We start from the raw sequence: 19158 nt of genomic DNA on the forward strand, positions 1-19158 counted from the left end.
TCTAACAAGAAAACTAAAACATAATGGTTATCAAACATGCTCGGTGGATTAGGTTATCAAACGGGCTTGATGCAAATCCACCGAGCCTCATATTCAATTGAGTTGTACCCACCAGGAGGTTATCACAAAAATTATTTACAGCAAGTCAATAATCTACAACATGTGCTTCATCCTGTTTTGTTCTAATTACAATTAATTCCCCCCCAGAAACAAGGTAGCTTCGTAAAACAACTTGCCCTCTAAGTAATGTACAAGTACCCGTGATATTGCTCGCAAACTTGTCGACTAGCATACATCATTTTCAAGCATTCGGGGTCAGTTTTGCCGTACCAGGACCAACCAGTTCAATGAATAATCGGGCGGCGGATAGAAGGCTATGCACAGTTCATCTCCTTGAACGAGCTTCTCTGGTCCGTCAAGTCCCTAATATTGTAGATTCACACAAAAGGACCAAGAGGTGCTTTCTTTGATTCGCAAGCCATTCGCATCTTTGCGAAAATATTGGAAGCATATCCCCTTCCCCAAACCACGTTCGTGGAAGCTAATGCTCTAACATGGCTTGACAGCGTATATAGATTCAATTGCTAAGCACGTATGAAGGGAAGTAAATTGCTGTACCAGTTCCTCTATATTACCTTACGATATCACTGAGGTTTGTTGACCAAAGCATTCACGAATGAAAACTGTTGCAGTGAGGAGAAGCTGGGACAGAGGATGCGTGGAGTGGCCTTTTCACAAATGGATGGTTCAGTAGCTGAGCCGCAGTAGGTCGACTATTAGGGTTAACTTGTAAACATTTCAAAATGAAATCTTGTGCATCGCTTGATAACGAATCAGGAACTGGAGGAGGTTCACCCTTGCCAATCTGAAATAATGCTTGCATCTGCCAATCAACACAAACAAGAACATGATTTTTTTTCCGATTCCTAAATGACTCTGCAGGGGACAGTCCAAATTGATTAGGAATACTAAGGTTACCCAAACCGTCACTGATGTCTGAGAAGAAATCGCAGGGTTCAGGTTTTGTAAGGGGTAAACATAGGTCCATGACTCTTGATTAAGGAATCTAGGTACATGGAAGAGTAAATACATATTGCTAATAGGTAGCACAAAGGCCGAGTACAAGTAGGATGATCCGGGTAAAATCTCACGGTGGGGGATGTGTGGCATGAGGTTGGCTCCTACATCCAATGATCTAGGTCAAAATGTAATGCGGGCATATTGTTATGCATTTCTTATCCTAAAGAAAAGGTAAAAGATTAGCATTATATGAGCAGAAATGTTGAACATACGCCTTCCAGGTGAGAGTATGGAGGCCGGCGGGTTAACATCTCTAACACAGCGCATCCAAGGCTCCATATGTCAGCTGCAAGCCCATAGCCACGATTCCTTAGATTAACAACCTACAATTTTACAGCTTACTGGTCAACAGGTTAACTCAAAATCCATGAAACAGATAAGCATGCTCGGAGCAAATTATTCCCAATTATATATCTGCAACTGAAAATTTAACTATGGATGAGAACTGAAAAAAAAATCAGTTTCTATTGCAAGGTAAATGATGAAAATTAAGTTTTGTACGTCAAAGAGTAACTGGACAATAACAGCTAAATCCTAATTTCAATTAGGGAGAGCCTAGTCATAAAATAAACGAACAGTAAAACAGTACAAGTTATTGGCACTAACTACACGGATAATCACAACTAGATGAATTACTCTGCATCATACTAGTTTTACTATCTAAAGGTGGTTGTTGAAATATCAACCTGATGTGTACAACAAACATATTTATCGTAAAGAGAGGAGGCAAACCTCAGGCGCCATCCAATAAGCAGTCCCTTTGCAAGACTTCACGTCATTAAATTTGGTTGCCTAGAAAAACAGAAGGCCAGTGTGGCATGATTCAGCATTAGAAATTCCATGGATTTGCATTTCGAAAAAACAGAAATTCTATGAAATGTATGTTAGAGAGAGGTTAGTACTAGGAATTCTACCTTGGCTAACCCAAAGTCGGCAAGTTTCACAGATCCACTTGCATCCACCAATATATTAGCACATTTGATATCCCTGGAAAAAATAATCTTGTAAATATAGATATTAGAATCAAATATTAAACTTCTACAAGTGCAATATCAATATAAGGAACACATGCAGAAAAATATGTCCAAGGGAATTATACTAGTGTAGATTAAATGAGGATTGCTTGGTTCGTTATTTTTTACGTAGTTGTATCTTCTCTCCACATGGGCCTATACTGTAATTACATATATAAAATGTTTCACAGTACATGACGGGAGAGATTTTAATTCAGATAAAAGGAATTAGAAAATGCACCTCATGACTCCTTCCAACTAGTCATTTACAAATTCCCCTATCATGTCTTTTGTAATGCATTTCTAATTCCTCCTACCAAACATTTTGTGATCCATTTCTTCTTCATTTTGCCTAAATGCCTTGGAATTCGGAAGACCCTCACCCATTTCCCAAACTCTACCTTATATTTTGTTCTACTGGTTGTTCACAGCTTTGTCTACTAAGATTAGTATAGGTCAATGGTTCAATCCCTTCAGTGTAACCACAAAAGACAAAGAAAGAAAGATCACAATACAAAAATTCCAGAACCAAAATATATTACCTGTGAACCACATTACGATCATGAAGATATGTCAACCCGCTTAAAATCTGCCTTGTAAACCCAGAGACTTGAGAATCCCTCAAGTGATACTTCTGATATAGATTTGCAAGTGAGCCTTTTGTTACAAGCTCGAGGAAGATATAGAGCTTAGTTTCATCCTGTAATAATGTTACAATGAACAATTAGTGTACAAATCAGGAGAGTTCAATAAATATATTAAATTACATTGAAATATAGCAAGCTACTTTATCTTATGATTGCAGCTTGAGTGGTTGCATTGGTGAAGCATTTCTTTAACTGATCGTTTATGGTTCTACAAATACATTTACATACATCCACACATACAGGTACAAATACCTATGCACTAACTGCAACAACAAGATCAAATGCAAACAGAAAAGATAAATCTCCCCCAATAAGTAGAAAGTTGTACTTCTAATAAATTGGCAGGAACCAAAGAAATGCAAACCAAGAAAGAAAGAAGCACACCTTGTCTGTGCCCAGATATTGAACTATGTTGTCATGTTCAAACTGACTTAAAAGAGAAATCTCCTGTACAATAATAATCGTATTAGAAGAAAGAATGTTAAGGAATCCAGAAAACACAATAATATCTACTGAGTAAGAAAACACAATCAGAATAAGACTGTTTCTTTCGACCTGTTCAAGTTGGATAACGCACTGCTTCCCCTGGCTCCCTTGATCCAGTAGAGAAACCTCCTTTACAGCAAAAAAGAATCCATCGCTGCAAAAGAACATTTGCAGCATGAGATAAACAGAGAGAGTGAGACCAACATGTTAATTTTGTTGAACAGAATAGCCCCAGTTTAATGCAATCCCAACTTCACCTTCTCCATCCTTTTTCTAACTGTACAACTTCTTGCTAAGAAAAATTCTAAATGCTTTGAGTGGAAATGCCTAAAGTAGAATTGAATGCTTACACTATGAAAAATAAAACTTGGAAATGGTAGGGATAAAGTTTTTTAGGACTACCTCAAAGTTTTATGGGTACATTATGCAAAAGATTACAAAGAAACAAGTGCTTAAATGGATTGCAGCACAAAAAACTAAACAATTAGAAATGAGAATCGTATAACCATGAATGGCGGTCCCCCTTGTTATGAAAGTGGTGGTAGTCTTGGTGTCCTATGTTTCTATTCGTTAGCGCTAAGTTCTTCAACGAATTCCCAGTATCCTACCGAAGTATGGTTATTTCTTGTTCTTTTTTGTCTCAAATTCAAAGTAACTTATTAGAGTTTGCAAATCAGTAGAGTAATGTCTTTACAGTAAGAGGCATTGGACCAAATATAAAATTCACAAGTCGTGTTCAGATTGGGTTTAATTCAAACATAGCGGTAATCACCAACAACAACAAGACAGGAACAAAATTAGCCTTCATACACATTTTGGATATATGGATGTGGAAGATGAACACTTACTCAGTGAAGCCTTCATACACAGTGCCATAAGAACCACTTCCCAAAAGCTGACCTTTTTGCCACGATGACGAAAGACTCCGCCTGAATTTCCCATTCGGTGAAAAAATACTATGGATTGGCTCCGGGTCCATTCTTACAATGCCAACAAAACCAGCTTTGTCATCTGCATTTTGATCATCATTATTGTCATTGGATGGAGATGAGTTGGATGACAAACACTCGTCATTTGCTTCGTTTACCGATTCCCTTTCGCTATTTGCTTCATTTGCAAGCTCCTCTTCATCCGAATAGCTCACATTGCCAACGCGATTCAGCGAATTTACACCAATGTGGTCCTCCTGAGGGGAAAAAGATTTCAATACAACCGGAGGCGGGCGGAGACCTTTAATTCCTCCACCAGCACCGCCGTTTCTTCCATTTCCCCCAAATTCTGCCAAACTCGAAGCCTTGATTTCACTGTCGAGCTGCATAACCCTGGCTTCGGACTTCTTCTCCAAAACGTCAACGTTTGCTCTGTCGCGCAACTGAGGATGATGATTCTGATCGTGGAGGCGAGAGCGAGGGGTGACGTGGGAGGAAATGCAGGCCCGCTGGGCTTCCCAAGCGGCGATTGGGATGGCGAAGTCTTCGGGGCCGGAAAGCCCGAGGCTGCGGCAGATGAGGTCGAATTCGCCGTCAATGCCTCTGACGCGGAAACTGGTTTGGTGGTCATAGAGAGGGGAGTGACGGCCGCGCGAGGAGGATGAGGAAGGGGAGGAGGTAGAGGCGTCGTAGTCGACGTTCTTAATGGCGTTTTGGCGGTCGAGTTTGGGTTTCGGACGTTTAAATTGCTTGGCGACGTCCATGATTTGCTGCTGCTGCTTCTTCAAGCACTACTAGTATGGTATGCTATGCAGTATGAGAGTGTCAAGTGTGAAGGTTGAAGGATTGGAAGTTTGTGGTGGACGCCATTGACGTTTGCTTTGTCTTCTAGCTTCTGCTGTTAAGTGGCGCTGTAACGCGGTTCTGCTATTTTTCAATTTCAATTTCAATTTCAACTGGGGAAAGAGACTAGAGAGATAAAGAGCTGAAACGCTGACACTTGGCGGCACCTTGGAGGCCTATAGTTGTGGAGAATAACTTACGGAAAACTTGTTCACCGCCACGTGGCCTCCTGTATCCATTAATTTATTGTCAAGATTCTAAAAGCCGCTAGCCGCTAGTCGGATGGTGGGTTGGATCTAGCGGCTTGGCGGGTGACTAGACGAAATGGATGGATTTAAATAAATTTATTATATTTTATGTAAATAAATGTTTGTTTTTACTTATAAACTACAAGATAGAATGATATATATATTATGAAGTATTTGAACAAAATGAAAACATGGAGAACAAGAATACAATGTGTGTTCATTTAAGAATTTAACAAGTCTCTTACAATTTATTAAAAAAAATAAAATGCAAAATGAAAGTTATCTATTTTCTATCTAAGTGAGTTGCAACCTAGGCGGTGCCTTGATGGTCTAGGCGAGGTCCTCAGCAGGTCTAGGTGTTATTTCTTAATTTTCAAACGCCTAGGCATTAATCGGGACAATCGCCAGCTGCCTAGCGCTGGGGATTTTTAGAATAGTGTTCATTGCTAAGTGTAAGTTTTTCTTTACATGACAATGTATTATTGGTTGGGACCCCAGGTGAAGGTGAACATGTTTCATATAAGTTGCTCACCTAATTGTGGTGCTAAGCTATGTCAACTTCTCCCTTAAGATGGAGCGTATTGTGAGGACTAGATATGCTAAATTGCCTAAAATCTCATTTGGTACGTCGAACTGTAATGACTATTTGTGTCAAATAAACTAACATGTGCGTTGGATGGTATTGACTATTTAAACATGCAACCGACTATTTTGTATTGTGTCTGCTACTATATTTGACAACAGGACTTTAGACTTTTTTTTTATTATAAAAAAAAATAACATTCGTATTATTATGGGAACTTTAACGAAAAACTCCTGGTACTGTTCATTTTAACGAAAAACCACATTTTTACACTAAAAAGGCAATCTTGGTACCATTCAATTTACCCTTTATTTTGTTCTTATCGTTAAAACTCAAAGTTTTTAAGACATTTTTATTAGTTTTCCTTATTATCTATACTATTACTATCTATTAACAAAACACTCGTTGTCAACCAAATGATGGTGAAAAAATGATTAGGTCCTCTATTCTTAATTCAATTAACATAAGAGTTTGGCTCATTAAGGCTAAGGAGGAGTTCTTTCTCAAAATACTTTGTGGCCTATTCACAAAACTTAATGCTTACGAACAAAACATTTCATTATAAACCACTTTGTAATAGTCATCTATGTAAAAAATTAATTCAAACTAAGAACGTTTAGTCAATCAGTTGTAATAAAAAGATAAATGGTTTGTAAGACTTTTACTAAATCTGTTTATCTGTTTTTGTACAATTCAAGGACAAAACGATCTTCGTTCAATTGATTTTTTTTTTAGATATGATCTTTTATAGTCATAGATAATATGAACACTTTCAATTATAAATACAAACTTTTGTAGAGAAGACACGAGATATTTGAAGGAGAAGTATCTCCGCAAAAAATCCTTGAGGAGCCAATATTACCTAAATAAAGAAAAAAAGAATAGAATGTTGTAGAAATGGATGTCCACTCAAATAATGGGCAAGTTGCCCTTCCACTATTTAGCATGTGATTTGCTTCTATAAAAGCAAGCCTTATGAAACACAACTAAGAGAGAGATGAATGTGAGAGTTCACGGGAAAGAAAGAGAGGAAGGAAGGAAGAGGAAGAGAGAGAAGGAAGAGGAAGAGAGAAAATAGAGGAAGATAAGAGGAGATAATAGAGAGAGTTATCTTTGTACTCCTATTATTTCAAATTATAATGAAAGCACCACTGTTGCCACGAGGACGTACTCCAGTCACACTGACTGTAGAGGAACCTCGTAAATTTTGTGTCTTGTTTCATTTATTCCACTGCACCCACAGTCGATTTTACAACACGTTATCAGCACGAGAAGCTCTCATGTCAGTGGAAAGCACAACGCCACAAATCCTGTTCACCTCCTTCAGCTGGAATCTCATAGATAAGAAAAAAATTTCATTTCATCTTCAAATCTCAGTACAATTGATTTTCTTGAAGCAACTATATATATTGTTATATGACTGTATATCATCCTTTGCAGAAGCAAAAGAGTAAAAGACTCAAAATTTGTAAGAGAATTTGACAGCCATGTAAATAGCCTCGGAACTCCAACTTGCGGACCTCGGATTGAAATACTTTCTTCTTGGAAGTTGTTCGTCTGCTCAGTATCTACAACATATCAAAATTTCAGAAAATGTTAACGGTGCGATCGTCGCAGATGTCTGAAATACCAAACCAGTTTCCAATTTCCGTAGAAAACTGGACATCCACCTTATGAGTACCATAACTCTATTTCTGTAGCTCAAATCGAAATTGTTTCTTCACGAAAGTTGCTTGGTATCCTCTTATCCATATCATACTAAAATTTGAACTAAATCTAACAGTTTGATCTTCTCATAAGTTGCAGACACTCTTGACTCCAAAACTTATGGGAACCGTTTCGACTTTTTCGAAACTCACCGGAGGAGGAACACCAATTGGAACTTATTGTTATTTTTACTTCCTGAGTAACTAAAAGGACTTGTTGTGAAATGAAAACATTAATAAAATAAGGACAATTTGGATGGGTGCCCGTGCCCCGACAGAAGTGAAGGGAAGAAATAATAAAAAATAATAATAAAGTTGATAGTGGGAAGTTGATGAGACCATCACCATTATGAAAAGAAATAATAAAATTATATATTTATTTATGTGCATGGTGTTGGTTTAAAGCCCATGTCACAAGTTCTATTTATTTAAAGCAATTTATTTATAGTGGGTAGAATTATTACCCTTTGCTTTAAAGCTTTGATATTTATGTGAATGGTGCTGAATTAAAGCCCTTGTCACAAGCTTTATTTACTTTACAGCAATTTATTTATCATGGACGGTTTTACCGCCTACTGCTTTAAGTTTTGATTTATGTGAATGGTGCTGAATTAAAGCCCTTGTCACAAGCTTTAATTTATTTATTGTTCAATTTATTTACTATGGCTGGAATTACCGCCTATTGCTTTAATTTATTTATTGTACTTATCTTTTGTTACGATGAGTATAACAAGGACCCAGAGTTCCTTGATTAGATCAGAACCTGCAGTTTCTTGATCCTCATCACATAAAATGATAGGACCCGAAGTTCCATCATGCAAAAGGATCAAACATGAAGTCCCTAGATCCTCAAGATCGGACATGAAGTTTCTTGATAAGTACCTTAAGTTTGAAGTGCCACAGTGCCTCAACTTAATTATAATAAAGGTCATAAAAGTCTCAGTCCATAGACTATTTAATAAGGACCAGAAGTTCCTTATGTCCATACTTAAAATGGTTTAGCAGAAGCATTTATTAAGCGGATAAAATTGATTACCCGCGCTCTGCTCATGAAAACGAAATTACCAGTTTTCTACATGGGGACATGTCATTTTACATGACGCATTATTAAGTTCGGATGAGACCAATTTCCAACCATCAATATTGCTCAGTACAACTCGTGTTTGGGAACTAGCCAAACATTATACATTTACGAGTTTTTGGTTGTGTTATCTATGTGCCTATTGCACTGCCACAACGTACTGAAATGGGCATTGATGTTGAACATCATCTATCATTCAATATTTGGAATTCTTGATTAGGGATATGTTTACCGCATGGTTTGCAGACTGTCATTTTGATAAGACAATTTTCCTGCCATTAGGGGGAGAAAATAATATCGTTCCAGAAGAACGATGAGAAAATATCATTCCAAAAGAATGATGAGAAAAGACCGTTCCAGAAGAACGAAGAGAATTTGTCTTATTTTGATTCACGAAGCAATCAATGAGAAAATGAAATATGAATAATTGAATGATGCAACGAAAGTGATGAAATCATATATACTTACTGCAAATGTGCCTACAAGAATTGATGTCTCTGTTGGATAAAATAATGAGACAGTAAATGATTTATCTGTTGCACACCTGAAGCGTGGCAGATTTTTAGACTCAAAAGGTTCAGTTATTCGAAAGAAGAATAATATGGCACTACTGAACTATTGCATTCCCGAAGCATAACTGTTGCATGCCAGAAGCATGACAGTCGCCGCATGGATACACGTCCCAGATAGGACAATCCACATACATGGGAATGTTGATGTCTCATACATAGAGCATAATAGACATATAGGTTCCAATGACTCAACTCCCGGAAGTGGAGATTAAAATCCAAGCTCTATAACGCTCAAGAGGAGGTTATGGTCCACATTCTCTAAATTATGACTATCCTGGAAGAGATAGCGTCATGCCCTTGAAGAGGCAATGGATATCCAAAGAAATGAAAAGTTTTTATGCATGCGCATGCACATGAGAATATGGGATCACAGATTGATGATAACCAATGGTAATTTTGGTTTTTACAAGTAGCTACTAAATTCATCAATGAGCTGTGTTAATATTGAGTCACGTTTTTTTGTTTGTCGACAAAAGAAAAATTATTGGCCAAAATGGAGAAAGGCAATTCCATTACAATTTTGTAAGAACGTGGGCAAATGAACCTATATATATTTGAATACAATACAAATAGCCAAAAGATATTGAACCAAGGAGGTTATATATGGGCATTTGTAATACAGTGTAATACACTTACATGATATGACACAAGGTTGTAAACAAGTTCATATAAATGGAGAATTATATACGAAGGGTTGTGAGTCGCCCACATTATATCTCCATAAGTAAATCCCTCAAGTATACATGGAAGCAAATTGCTCTGTATAAATTCCAAAGGAAAATATGTCATGAAGTGTAGAAAACCCTTGAAGGATTCAAATTGCTTGAAGTAAGCCTCTGAAGGGTAAAACATAAAATATGTACTCAATACCAATGGATGATATAAATTGCCTTAGTGAGTACTATCATTATGATATTGTTGCAACATACTAAAATCTCTTGCAAGAGTCAATGACATTAAATTATAACTCTTGAAGAGTTGATGATATTAAATTGGGACTCCTGAAGAGTCTAGAAAAATTATAAAGTGTTGAAGGAATTATTGTCTCGAGCTGCAGATCGAACAATCTACCAACACGAATCTTATCCATGATATTTATGATATTAAAAGAACCATATGGATTGAAGATTATGAGTTGAATACTCATATGATGAAGACACTAAGAATAATCATTTATCTTCGTGAGGGTAAAGATAAATTAATATTTGGTCCAGAAGTACCACATCTTAGTGAAGTATATGCTTTATTGTATTTGGCACAATACATTGAATGAAATAAAGCTTATTTATTAATATTTCCAAGAAATTACAGATATATACATACACATGAGTTAAAACAAACAAACAGGATGGAGCATTCACAAAGGTTGCTCATGTGAAGCCTCAGTACTCGGAAGTACCCCAGAAGGGGGAGGCACTGGAGATTGATCATGTGGCACCCCAGTACTTAGCAAAACACCAGAAGGGGAAGACATCAGTTGCTTTCGGAATCTAGCAACGAACCTCTGGTGATCACTTTGAATCCGACTTTCGGATTCCTGCAGTTGGACGAGCTTTCTTTTCATGCTCGTAGAGTAACTATTTGCAAGCACGTGTAACACCCTATTCTCGTGCTTGAGCCCTCTGATCTCTTGTTTAAGACTTGCCACCTCCGCCATCAATGATTCAACTTGGCGAGTTTAAGCAAGTAGGCGTTAGCCCATATTGGACACAGAGCCAGCACACTGAACACTGAGAGCCAAGGAGTCTTGAACGGCCGACTTTTCAGACCGTTCTGAAAGGATCTTGTTATCCCTTGGAGTGAGAAGATTCCTAGCTACCGCAGTAGCGGTTATGTTATTCTTCATCATATAGTCCCCAACCGTAAGAGGACCATTAGAAGATAAGAAGGACGGGCGCCATATATTATCCTGACGCTGCTCGTCTGTATCACTCCTAAGACTCAAATCTAAGCAAATGTTAGATGGGCAAGTCATTTTTCAGAAATGATGAAGGAAAAACAGAGGTCAAATAAAATTTCAGAAGTGCAAGATAGAGGAAATTTCTACAGGCAGCAACTTTCTGAGCATACTCTTGAACACAATTGATGTCTCTATAAAAGAAGAGGCAGCAGAGCCACTCGTTCAAAGATCGAAGAGGCACCGCTCTCCGAATTTCAAAAGCCAGATTTTCCTGAATAAAGTTCGTTGGCATTTTTCAGACGTAATCCCAGCTTTTTCAGATGTCGCGTGCAATTTTGTCAAAGATCTCTGATAAAGTTGAAAACGCGTAAATCTTACTGTTCTATTTACACCACAGTTGCTGACAAGAGTAAAAGCACAGCACCACCACTTGCTATTGGGAAATCTCTATATATGTCGACCTCCGTTCTCCATAATAAGGCAGACCTGCAAGCATGTCCAACTCTTCCTCATCTCCGAGAATGCATCTTCAATATAACATCTCGAAATACTCAGTTTTCTTCCTCTTCGAGAATACCTCTTCAAACATGTCACACCAGAGCAAGATTATCACATATCTTCAGGGACCAGAGCAAGATTATCTCATATCATGCAATCTCCATGTCCTTTCCTTTGTCCTTGTTCTTGCCTGCAAAGACAAGGATCAAGAAAGCAATATGTCGGAACCTCCACTCAAACTCCTGGTAAGGAACCGACTGCCTGGAACCTTTCCTGATTGCTTACCTAGTATTGCTCTCGAGTAGTCATCTTCAACTGTTGTTGGAGCTGGGTCTCCAGTCACCAAGAAGTGATGAACCATCCAAATGCAAGGGTTTGCATTCCACTTCTGCACCAGGGGACAAATCCTACAAGAGAAGATGCCACATATGCATGGGGGGGAAAGCAGTGAAAATACTACTTAAGCAATGGAAGCAAGTAAGGAAAGTGAAAATGATACATTGAAGCATGTGGAGACAAGCGCAACAAATACGTGTTGATTCATCCCCGACAAAGCTGAAAATCACTTGCCACGTGAAGCTCTTCACGATACAATTTCATTCAAGATCAAGCCTCGAAAGTCCTTGAAGAAATCACAAGTCCGATTCAAGATCAAGTGTCCACCACACTTGAATCAAATCTGCTCCAGATCAAAGGAGTAAATTCAGACCTTTGGATGCAAGTCTAGCAGAAAGTCCTACAACCCAGTTCAAGAAAAAGCCTGTGGAAAGTTAACAACAAGTAAAGCAACTATTTCAGCAATTCTGCTTACTAAAAGACTAAAGCAGAATGATCAACGATCAACCTAAATGATTTGAAATCAGGGGAAGATACTCATCAGGGGGAGCATCCAAAACAGATCAAGATTTTAACGAGTCAATCGAATACTTGTGGCCATCCAAGGGGGAGTGTTGTAGAAATGGATGTCCACTCAAATAATGGGCAAGTTGCCCTTCCACTATTTAGCATGTGATTTGCTTCTATAAAAGCAAGCCTTATGAAACACAACTAAGAGAGAGATGAATGTGAGAGTTCACGGGAAAGAAAGAGAGGAAGGAAGGAAGAGGAAGAGAGAGAAGGAAGAGAGAAAATAGAGGAAGATAAGAGGAGATAATAGAGAGAGTTATCTTTGTACTCCTATTATTTCAAATTATAATGAAAGCACCACTGCTGCCACGAGGACGTACTCCAGTCACACTGACTGTAGAGGAACCTCGTAAATTTTGTGTCTTGTTTCATTTATTCCACTGCACCCACAGTCGATTTTACAACATAGAATAGAATTTTGAGATCAAATGTTTCGACTGTGATTTTCTCCTGTTTATGTAACTCGGTTTCCTGATTCTATTTTGATATTATATAAAAATAAAATTAAAAAAAAAATGTCTGAAAATCACTTTTCTTCGTACAAACGTAACAAAAGTTTAAAAATAAAAATCTTGTCTAGATTTCCTTTCATGTCTGGAATTGTGGGAGAGAGATTTTTTTTCTTCCAAGTACTCGGTATTTAAGTTGATGCTCCACATGTCACAATATAAGCACATGGCTACCAAAAAATATATCACTATGACACATAATTACGGATCCCATCTACCAAGATAATCATCCACTGCATTGAACCCTGAAAAGAGATAAGAGGTTCTTTTGGTATTTTTGCATGAAGCGTGTCTCTACTCCCAAAAATGAATGTTTTGTGATTGTAGAGGGAGCATCCCTAAGATTGCTCACAAAATTCACTTATTATCTATACAATTTCTTTTTCTTTTTTGACTGAAGCGATAGAGCAAGTTAGATGTTAGATTAGTCAAAGACGAAGTTCGAATCCACGTCATCATGGAAGAGCACAACACATTTTCACCACTGTGGTAAAGGACCACTTGCATCTATACTATTTCTTAGCATGCTAAGATTTACATGCATTTACATGTCGAATGAACGCCTTACGCTCGACACTCTCCCTCTTCATTTCTCAATTCTGATTCAATCAACCTTATGACACCACCAAAATTAAGGACATTTTCCAAACAACAAATTTTTGTTTATGGAGCTTTTCCTTCTTTTGGGACCAGTTTTCAACTCAGAGTGAGAATTTAAAAGCAGTAACATAACACCAAGAGACTGCATATTCAGTAACCATAGAAAGAACAAAAACAAGTCAACAAATAAAAAAAAAAACGACAAGTATACGTTTCCAATCTAGTAACCTGTTGATCTTGACTTCTTTCTTCTACAACAGATGCCTCGCCTCGGTAGATCTCACACGACATTTCTACTCCCTGGGAAAACAAATATTTGAGAAATGAATCAGTTAACAAGCAGAATAAGCTGCACGCTATCAAAGAAAATATGCCTTCTAACAGTTGAAATGGACATTGCTGAATTAAAGACTGTCTAGATAGTTAACTGCTGTCAAATCACGATTGAGAAATTAACATCTCGGTTTAGATCAATCAACCAATGAAAAGTCTAATAGGAAACGCAAACAAATTATCAATACTACTTATACAAACCATGCTGCCACAGCACTAGCAGTTCACATAAGTGATCTAAGGTGAACAGTATTATATTCTTTTGACGGTTATCCTTTTTCATAAGAACTTCAGATGCTCACAATCACAACTAAGTGAAGGCTTGTGCCAATATGCGGTATAGGGAAGCAAGATGCACACAGACACTCCTATGCCCCAAGAGGCTGTCTCTGCAAATCAGGTCATTGGTGCAAGCCATACCATTCCACGAAGTCTCAATTTCAGATTGCTCACGAGTTCACCTTCAAAATCTTTTTTCCTGACTGCATATTGCCCAGAAAGCACCCTTGAGTGCCATCTTGTGGGATATGTAGTCCACATTTTATTAGATCATAAAATAATGACTGGTTGTTGGCAGGTACCATGATCCCCGATACACTCACAACTAGGCAATCAATCTCAGTTTAGCATGTCCCAGTAATACAAAGGGGCACCATTATAAAAAGGTAACAGAGGAACTGACTTAAGACCAAGTAAATGATGTCTCACTCGTGGAAATAGACGTCTTATTCACGTAAAAGCCATTAACTAAGTTCCAAACTTCAAAAAGGTAACCACTGAGATGAGCCAAGACAAGACTGATGCACATTAAAACTTCCATAGTACCAGTCATGATTGTGATCAAAACAGGATTCTAGTATGTTTGTATTCAGAAAGGCAACTCCGAAACACCTAATAAATTGCAATCTTCGTCTTTACAGTACATAAAAAAAATATTAAAAAATATATATATTGGAATTTCCCATTTTTGCAACTTAAGGTAAACAGAATCTCACCATTCTTAAGGGTTGTGCAGTCAATAGCATAAAGATAATCTGAAAATCATGACTAATAACACTCTGCTAGACACCTGGCTCCAAAATTGCTCTATCAGGAATCTCGTTTATTTGACACAAGAAGGTTGATAACATAAGAGGCACAATTTGGATGCAGCCTTAATTTGAAAAAATGAGCCACTAGAGGTAATTGGCCCCCAATAACGTTAAATAAAAAACTACGACAACTGCTAGACATTCGCCTAGTGTTGTTGACATTCACCTAGTGTTGTAGAGATATATTTACCAATTCGAAGCATCCTCCATGCCCAGATTTTTTAATCAAACCAATACAAGTTACCAAGCTTAACCAAGCACGCGGGACAACACCGAGTACTTGGCCTAGTAGCTTAGGTGTGGTTCATCCAAGTAAGGAAAACAAGCTCCAGCATTCTGCCAAGCTTAAGCGTAGTTCCTACGAACCTAAGTTTGTTAAACTATCAATACTCACTAGATTACATAGCAAAATGAAAATATTGCTTAATATCTTTCCATATTTGCACAAACTAGCAATCATATTCAAATCATTTACGGAGAGGGAAATGGGCAAGGATCATACCACTTGATGAGACAGCCAAACAGAAAATGCTGCATGATCGGAACCTTCCCCAACACCTCAGCCTTATACATCTTAAGCAACCCACTATTCACTTTGTTCCAATTAGGCACTCCGCTGATATCATCCAACAACGGTGAGTGCTCCGAAAATGGACCCTTCTTCACCTTCTTCACAAACTTAACGCACGAAAGATACAAATACTCTTTCGAAAAATTCTCCACGATATCATCATTGTGAATTGACTTAGGCTTCATATACTTATGCCCGATCAACTGAGACGCCCCGAAAATAAACGGCAGGAAATGGTAGTCGTCGAGGCCCCAAACGCCGTGAGACCCCGCCGGCTCCAAGCAATACACCAACTGCAGCTTCCTCATCAAGTCCAAGTACTTGACAATAACTCGAGCCACGACAGCCGGATAATCTTCTTCTTTAATCACCCCCATTCTCGCCAGACAGTAGAGCCAAGCAGCGAAGTTGGTCTCGTGCCCTGTACCATAATCGATTCGGCTCGGGTTCCCGAAGCTATCAGTGAAATACGGGACGATCTCGATCGTAGAAGGGTGGAGATGCTCAGGGAGGAACTGCAGCATGAGGGAGTGGCTGGTTTCGGACAACCGCTCGTGCCAGGAGCGGAATGAAACGTTGCCATACCGCGCGGCTTGCTGGGTGGGTGGGATTTCGTCGACCCATTGAATTAGGGTTTCGAGAATGGAGACAAGGGTGTTGACGACGTCAGATTGGTGACAAGGGTCGGAGATTTTCTTGGCGCGGATGGAATCGGAGAGAGCGGCGATGAATCCGACGAAGTGTTTGCCGGAGAAGGAGTCGTGGAAGCGGCGGAGATCGTCGGGGGACTGGATGACTTTGGAGGGGGATTGGAAGTGGAAGGGAGGGGAGATTTGGGGGACAGAGAGGGGTTGTGGGACAGGGGCGAGGATGATGGCCTGTTGGGAGTTAGGGTTTGGAGGGAAGTTGATGGCGGGAGCTCGGATTGGGCGGTAGTTTGGGGGAGGGGAGATGTCGGAGAAGGAGGGCGGGGGAGCGGCCATGGGGGTTGGGGCTCCGCATTTGCAGCAGGTTGGGGTGGAAATGGAGGTGGCGGTGGCGGTGGAAGATGGTGGAGATTCTAGGGATTTGGAGTGTTGGTGGTGGTGGTGGTCCGATTTGCAGGAAGTGGGTTGGGATTCCATTTTTGGAGGAAGTGCAGGGAGAAAAGAGTGGCAAACTCAAACTGGGAAGGTGGACGCTTTTCCGCAAAATGTCTTGTGCGCTGCGTTTTAAGACAGTTGGATCAAATACGGCGGCTTAAGATTAGATTGATATAAAAGAAGTTGCACGTTGAAACGTAACGTAACACCAAAAGCAGCAGACCATACCCAACATCAATTTTCAAAATAAGAAAACAAAGATACATTATAAAACAAAGTTAGAGTATCACCACCGTGATCATATTAACCACCACCATCATCCTCGCAACCATGGACACCACCGCCTCCACGATCTCACTATAACAGTCAGCACCATTGCCACAGTCTCACCCTGACTACACCACCTGCACCTCGTCGCCACCACCACCTCCACCGTTTCACTGTTGCGGCCACCTTCATCACCACCACGACGTCCCACCACATTCTCCACCCCGTTGCCCTGATCATGGCCACTACCACCTTCACTATTTACCCTCACTATTACCCCACTCCAACCACCATTGCTACCAACACTCCTCTCGTTTCTACCACCATCACTACCACCAACGGCACCATTACTTTACTACGAACACACAAGTTTACATTTTTATGACATTATAAATATTGGTACCATACGCGTTTTCAAAGTTTTTATTCTCAATACTCATCATAAGATATTAAACTACTAGACGCATTCTCAAATTATAAAAATAAAAAAATTTATTTGCCCTTTTCGTTTTACACAGCAGTTGTTCAAAAATTGTTTTGCATTAAGTTACCGAACACGTCCTTAATTTCTCCAAAACCTTTATTTTGATGTCTCGCAGATTAAGAACACAACTTTAATTTGATAAGAAAATTCAAGAATAAATTATGGCCAGGCCACCATTCAATTCTTGGGTTTGGAGAAATTATATCCAAATTCCATTTCAGTTGCCGCAACTCTGTCACCTACGTTCGATGAGTAGGTTCCGAAAGAGGAGGGAGATCTGGTCATGGGGAGGGTGCGATGATGGAAAGAGCATGATATTGAAAGTCGATATGAGTCCACTACTTAGTTTTTCTGTTTTTTTGAGTTCTGGGTGGCGTTGTACTTGGTGGTGGTGGCATTGTGACTACAAGTAACAGAGAGAGAAAGTCGGGGCGTGGTAATTCGAAGTTTTTAACTTTATTTATATATTTTTCATTCCGACTAGGGTTTAGCGACTTTTAGGACCTTGTTTGTTGTTCACTTATTCTAGAGTTTGATTATTCAAGCGAAGTTGTAGTGAGCATGTCTGCCCAGACTCAAGACACAGAGCCTGAGAAGTCAGTTCTTAAGCAAGTTAATCAACACTTAAGTAATAATCTAATCATTAGCAACCATACCTAGCATTACCATTGATGATGACCATGCTCTAATAAGAGACGTTGCTTATGAGGAGCCTGCTCCTTTTGTCATGATGTTAATGGTGCAATGCACTACTTGTTTTGGTGTTTTTTAACATAAGTGGCAGCTTGGATGATGATCATCATGATGGAAACCAAATTGTTCAATTGCCCTACGTAACCCTTTCTCCCAGAGGTTGCATCGCTTGGTGGTGGCTGACCAGTCACAAGGGCCAATTGTGCGAGCAGGCCAGCAGCCACCAAAGATGCTCCATGTCACAATTGGCCAGTACGCAGTAGATTAATTTTGTAACTACGTCTTAGCGCGTGCTTCCGACTTCATTTATTCAAAACAAGAGTAACATAAACGCATTCACCAAGTCAAATGTGACATAGCTTTGGTGTGTATGGGTGCGCCCATGTCTGTTTATGTTAGGTTGTAGTATGATTTCATGTAAGCTAGCAGTGTTTCTATTGACTTGTTTCCTAACTGACAGAAAGTATTACACCATCAAAACTGTTACCATAAATCATATATTTTTGTTTCAATGGACAAAAGAATTCTAAACCGAGGGAAGGGGATGAATCGAATAGATATGCAAATATATACTAAACAAGACTCAATGATCAAACAGATAACATGGTCCAAAATAGTTTTAAATTAAATGTCCTCTTCTCTTCAATGGTGGCAATTATCTCAGCAGCATGTAACTTAAAAACTCCACATGTGCTTGACTGCAAAAAGCCTTTATGCATTCACTGTAGTTCCTTGTCGAGCAAGGTATCGACGGATCATCTTCCAAGTCAACTAAATTGTTCGTTGCCTATATATAAGAGAAGAAACACCGTAGAATAAAAAAATCCTAACTTGGTAACAAACCAAAACCAAACTATATAAAACCAACAATAGGTTGAATGTAACGCGACCATAATGAGACATATGCATACCAATGCGACATATTGTCACACATTTCGAATTTCTACAAATGGATATTAATAAAACAAATGCACATCAACTTGGCAGATCACATGTCCGATCGATACCCAGAATTAGAATTGCTTCTAGATAGCAT

The 19158-nt window shown here is 39.0% G+C and overlaps 2 protein-coding genes across 2 annotated transcripts; both read right to left on the reverse strand.

Annotated features, from left to right (window-relative positions):
• Positions 1–27: 27 nt before the first annotated feature.
• Positions 28–5109, reverse strand: LOC103416359 (mitogen-activated protein kinase kinase kinase 1-like). Its single transcript, XM_008354615.4, has 8 exons — positions 4075–5109; positions 3296–3380; positions 3125–3187; positions 2636–2793; positions 1995–2067; positions 1813–1872; positions 1293–1403; positions 28–883 (listed from the first exon to the last, which is right to left on the reverse strand). The coding sequence occupies exons 1-8, from the start codon at positions 4917–4919 to the stop codon at positions 671–673; spliced, it is 1608 nt and encodes a 535-aa protein (XP_008352837.2). The 5' UTR covers positions 4920–5109; the 3' UTR covers positions 28–670.
• An 8532-nt stretch (positions 5110–13641) lies between these two features.
• On the reverse strand, positions 13642–16928 carry LOC103402307 (uncharacterized). The gene is made up of 2 exons (XM_008341044.4): positions 15528–16928; positions 13642–13901 (listed from the first exon to the last, which is right to left on the reverse strand). Exons 1-2 carry the CDS (start codon positions 16718–16720, stop codon positions 13895–13897), a joined length of 1200 nt encoding a protein of 399 aa, XP_008339266.2. The 5' UTR covers positions 16721–16928; the 3' UTR covers positions 13642–13894.
• Between the last annotated feature and the right edge of the window lie 2230 nt (positions 16929–19158).

Source organism: Malus domestica, chromosome 15 (assembly GCF_042453785.1).
Source record: "Malus domestica chromosome 15, GDT2T_hap1".
NCBI classification, from domain to species: Eukaryota; Viridiplantae; Streptophyta; class Magnoliopsida; order Rosales; family Rosaceae; genus Malus; species Malus domestica.

Excerpts from the sequence above, each read along its gene's own strand:
- LOC103416359 (XM_008354615.4), bottom strand. The coding sequence starts at position 4,919 with ATGGACGTCGCCAAGCAATTTAAACGTCCGAAACCCAAACTCGACCGC. Across the intron at positions 3,188-3,295 it reads GCGTTATCCAACTTGAACAG|GAGATTTCTCTTTTAAGTCA; the intron begins GTCGAAAGAAAC and ends ATTATTGTACAG. Across the intron at positions 2,068-2,635 it reads GATCGTAATGTGGTTCACAG|GGATATCAAATGTGCTAATA; the intron begins GTAATATATTTT and ends TATTTTTTCCAG.
- LOC103402307 (XM_008341044.4), bottom strand. The coding sequence starts at position 16,720 with ATGGAATCCCAACCCACTTCCTGCAAATCGGACCACCACCACCACCAA.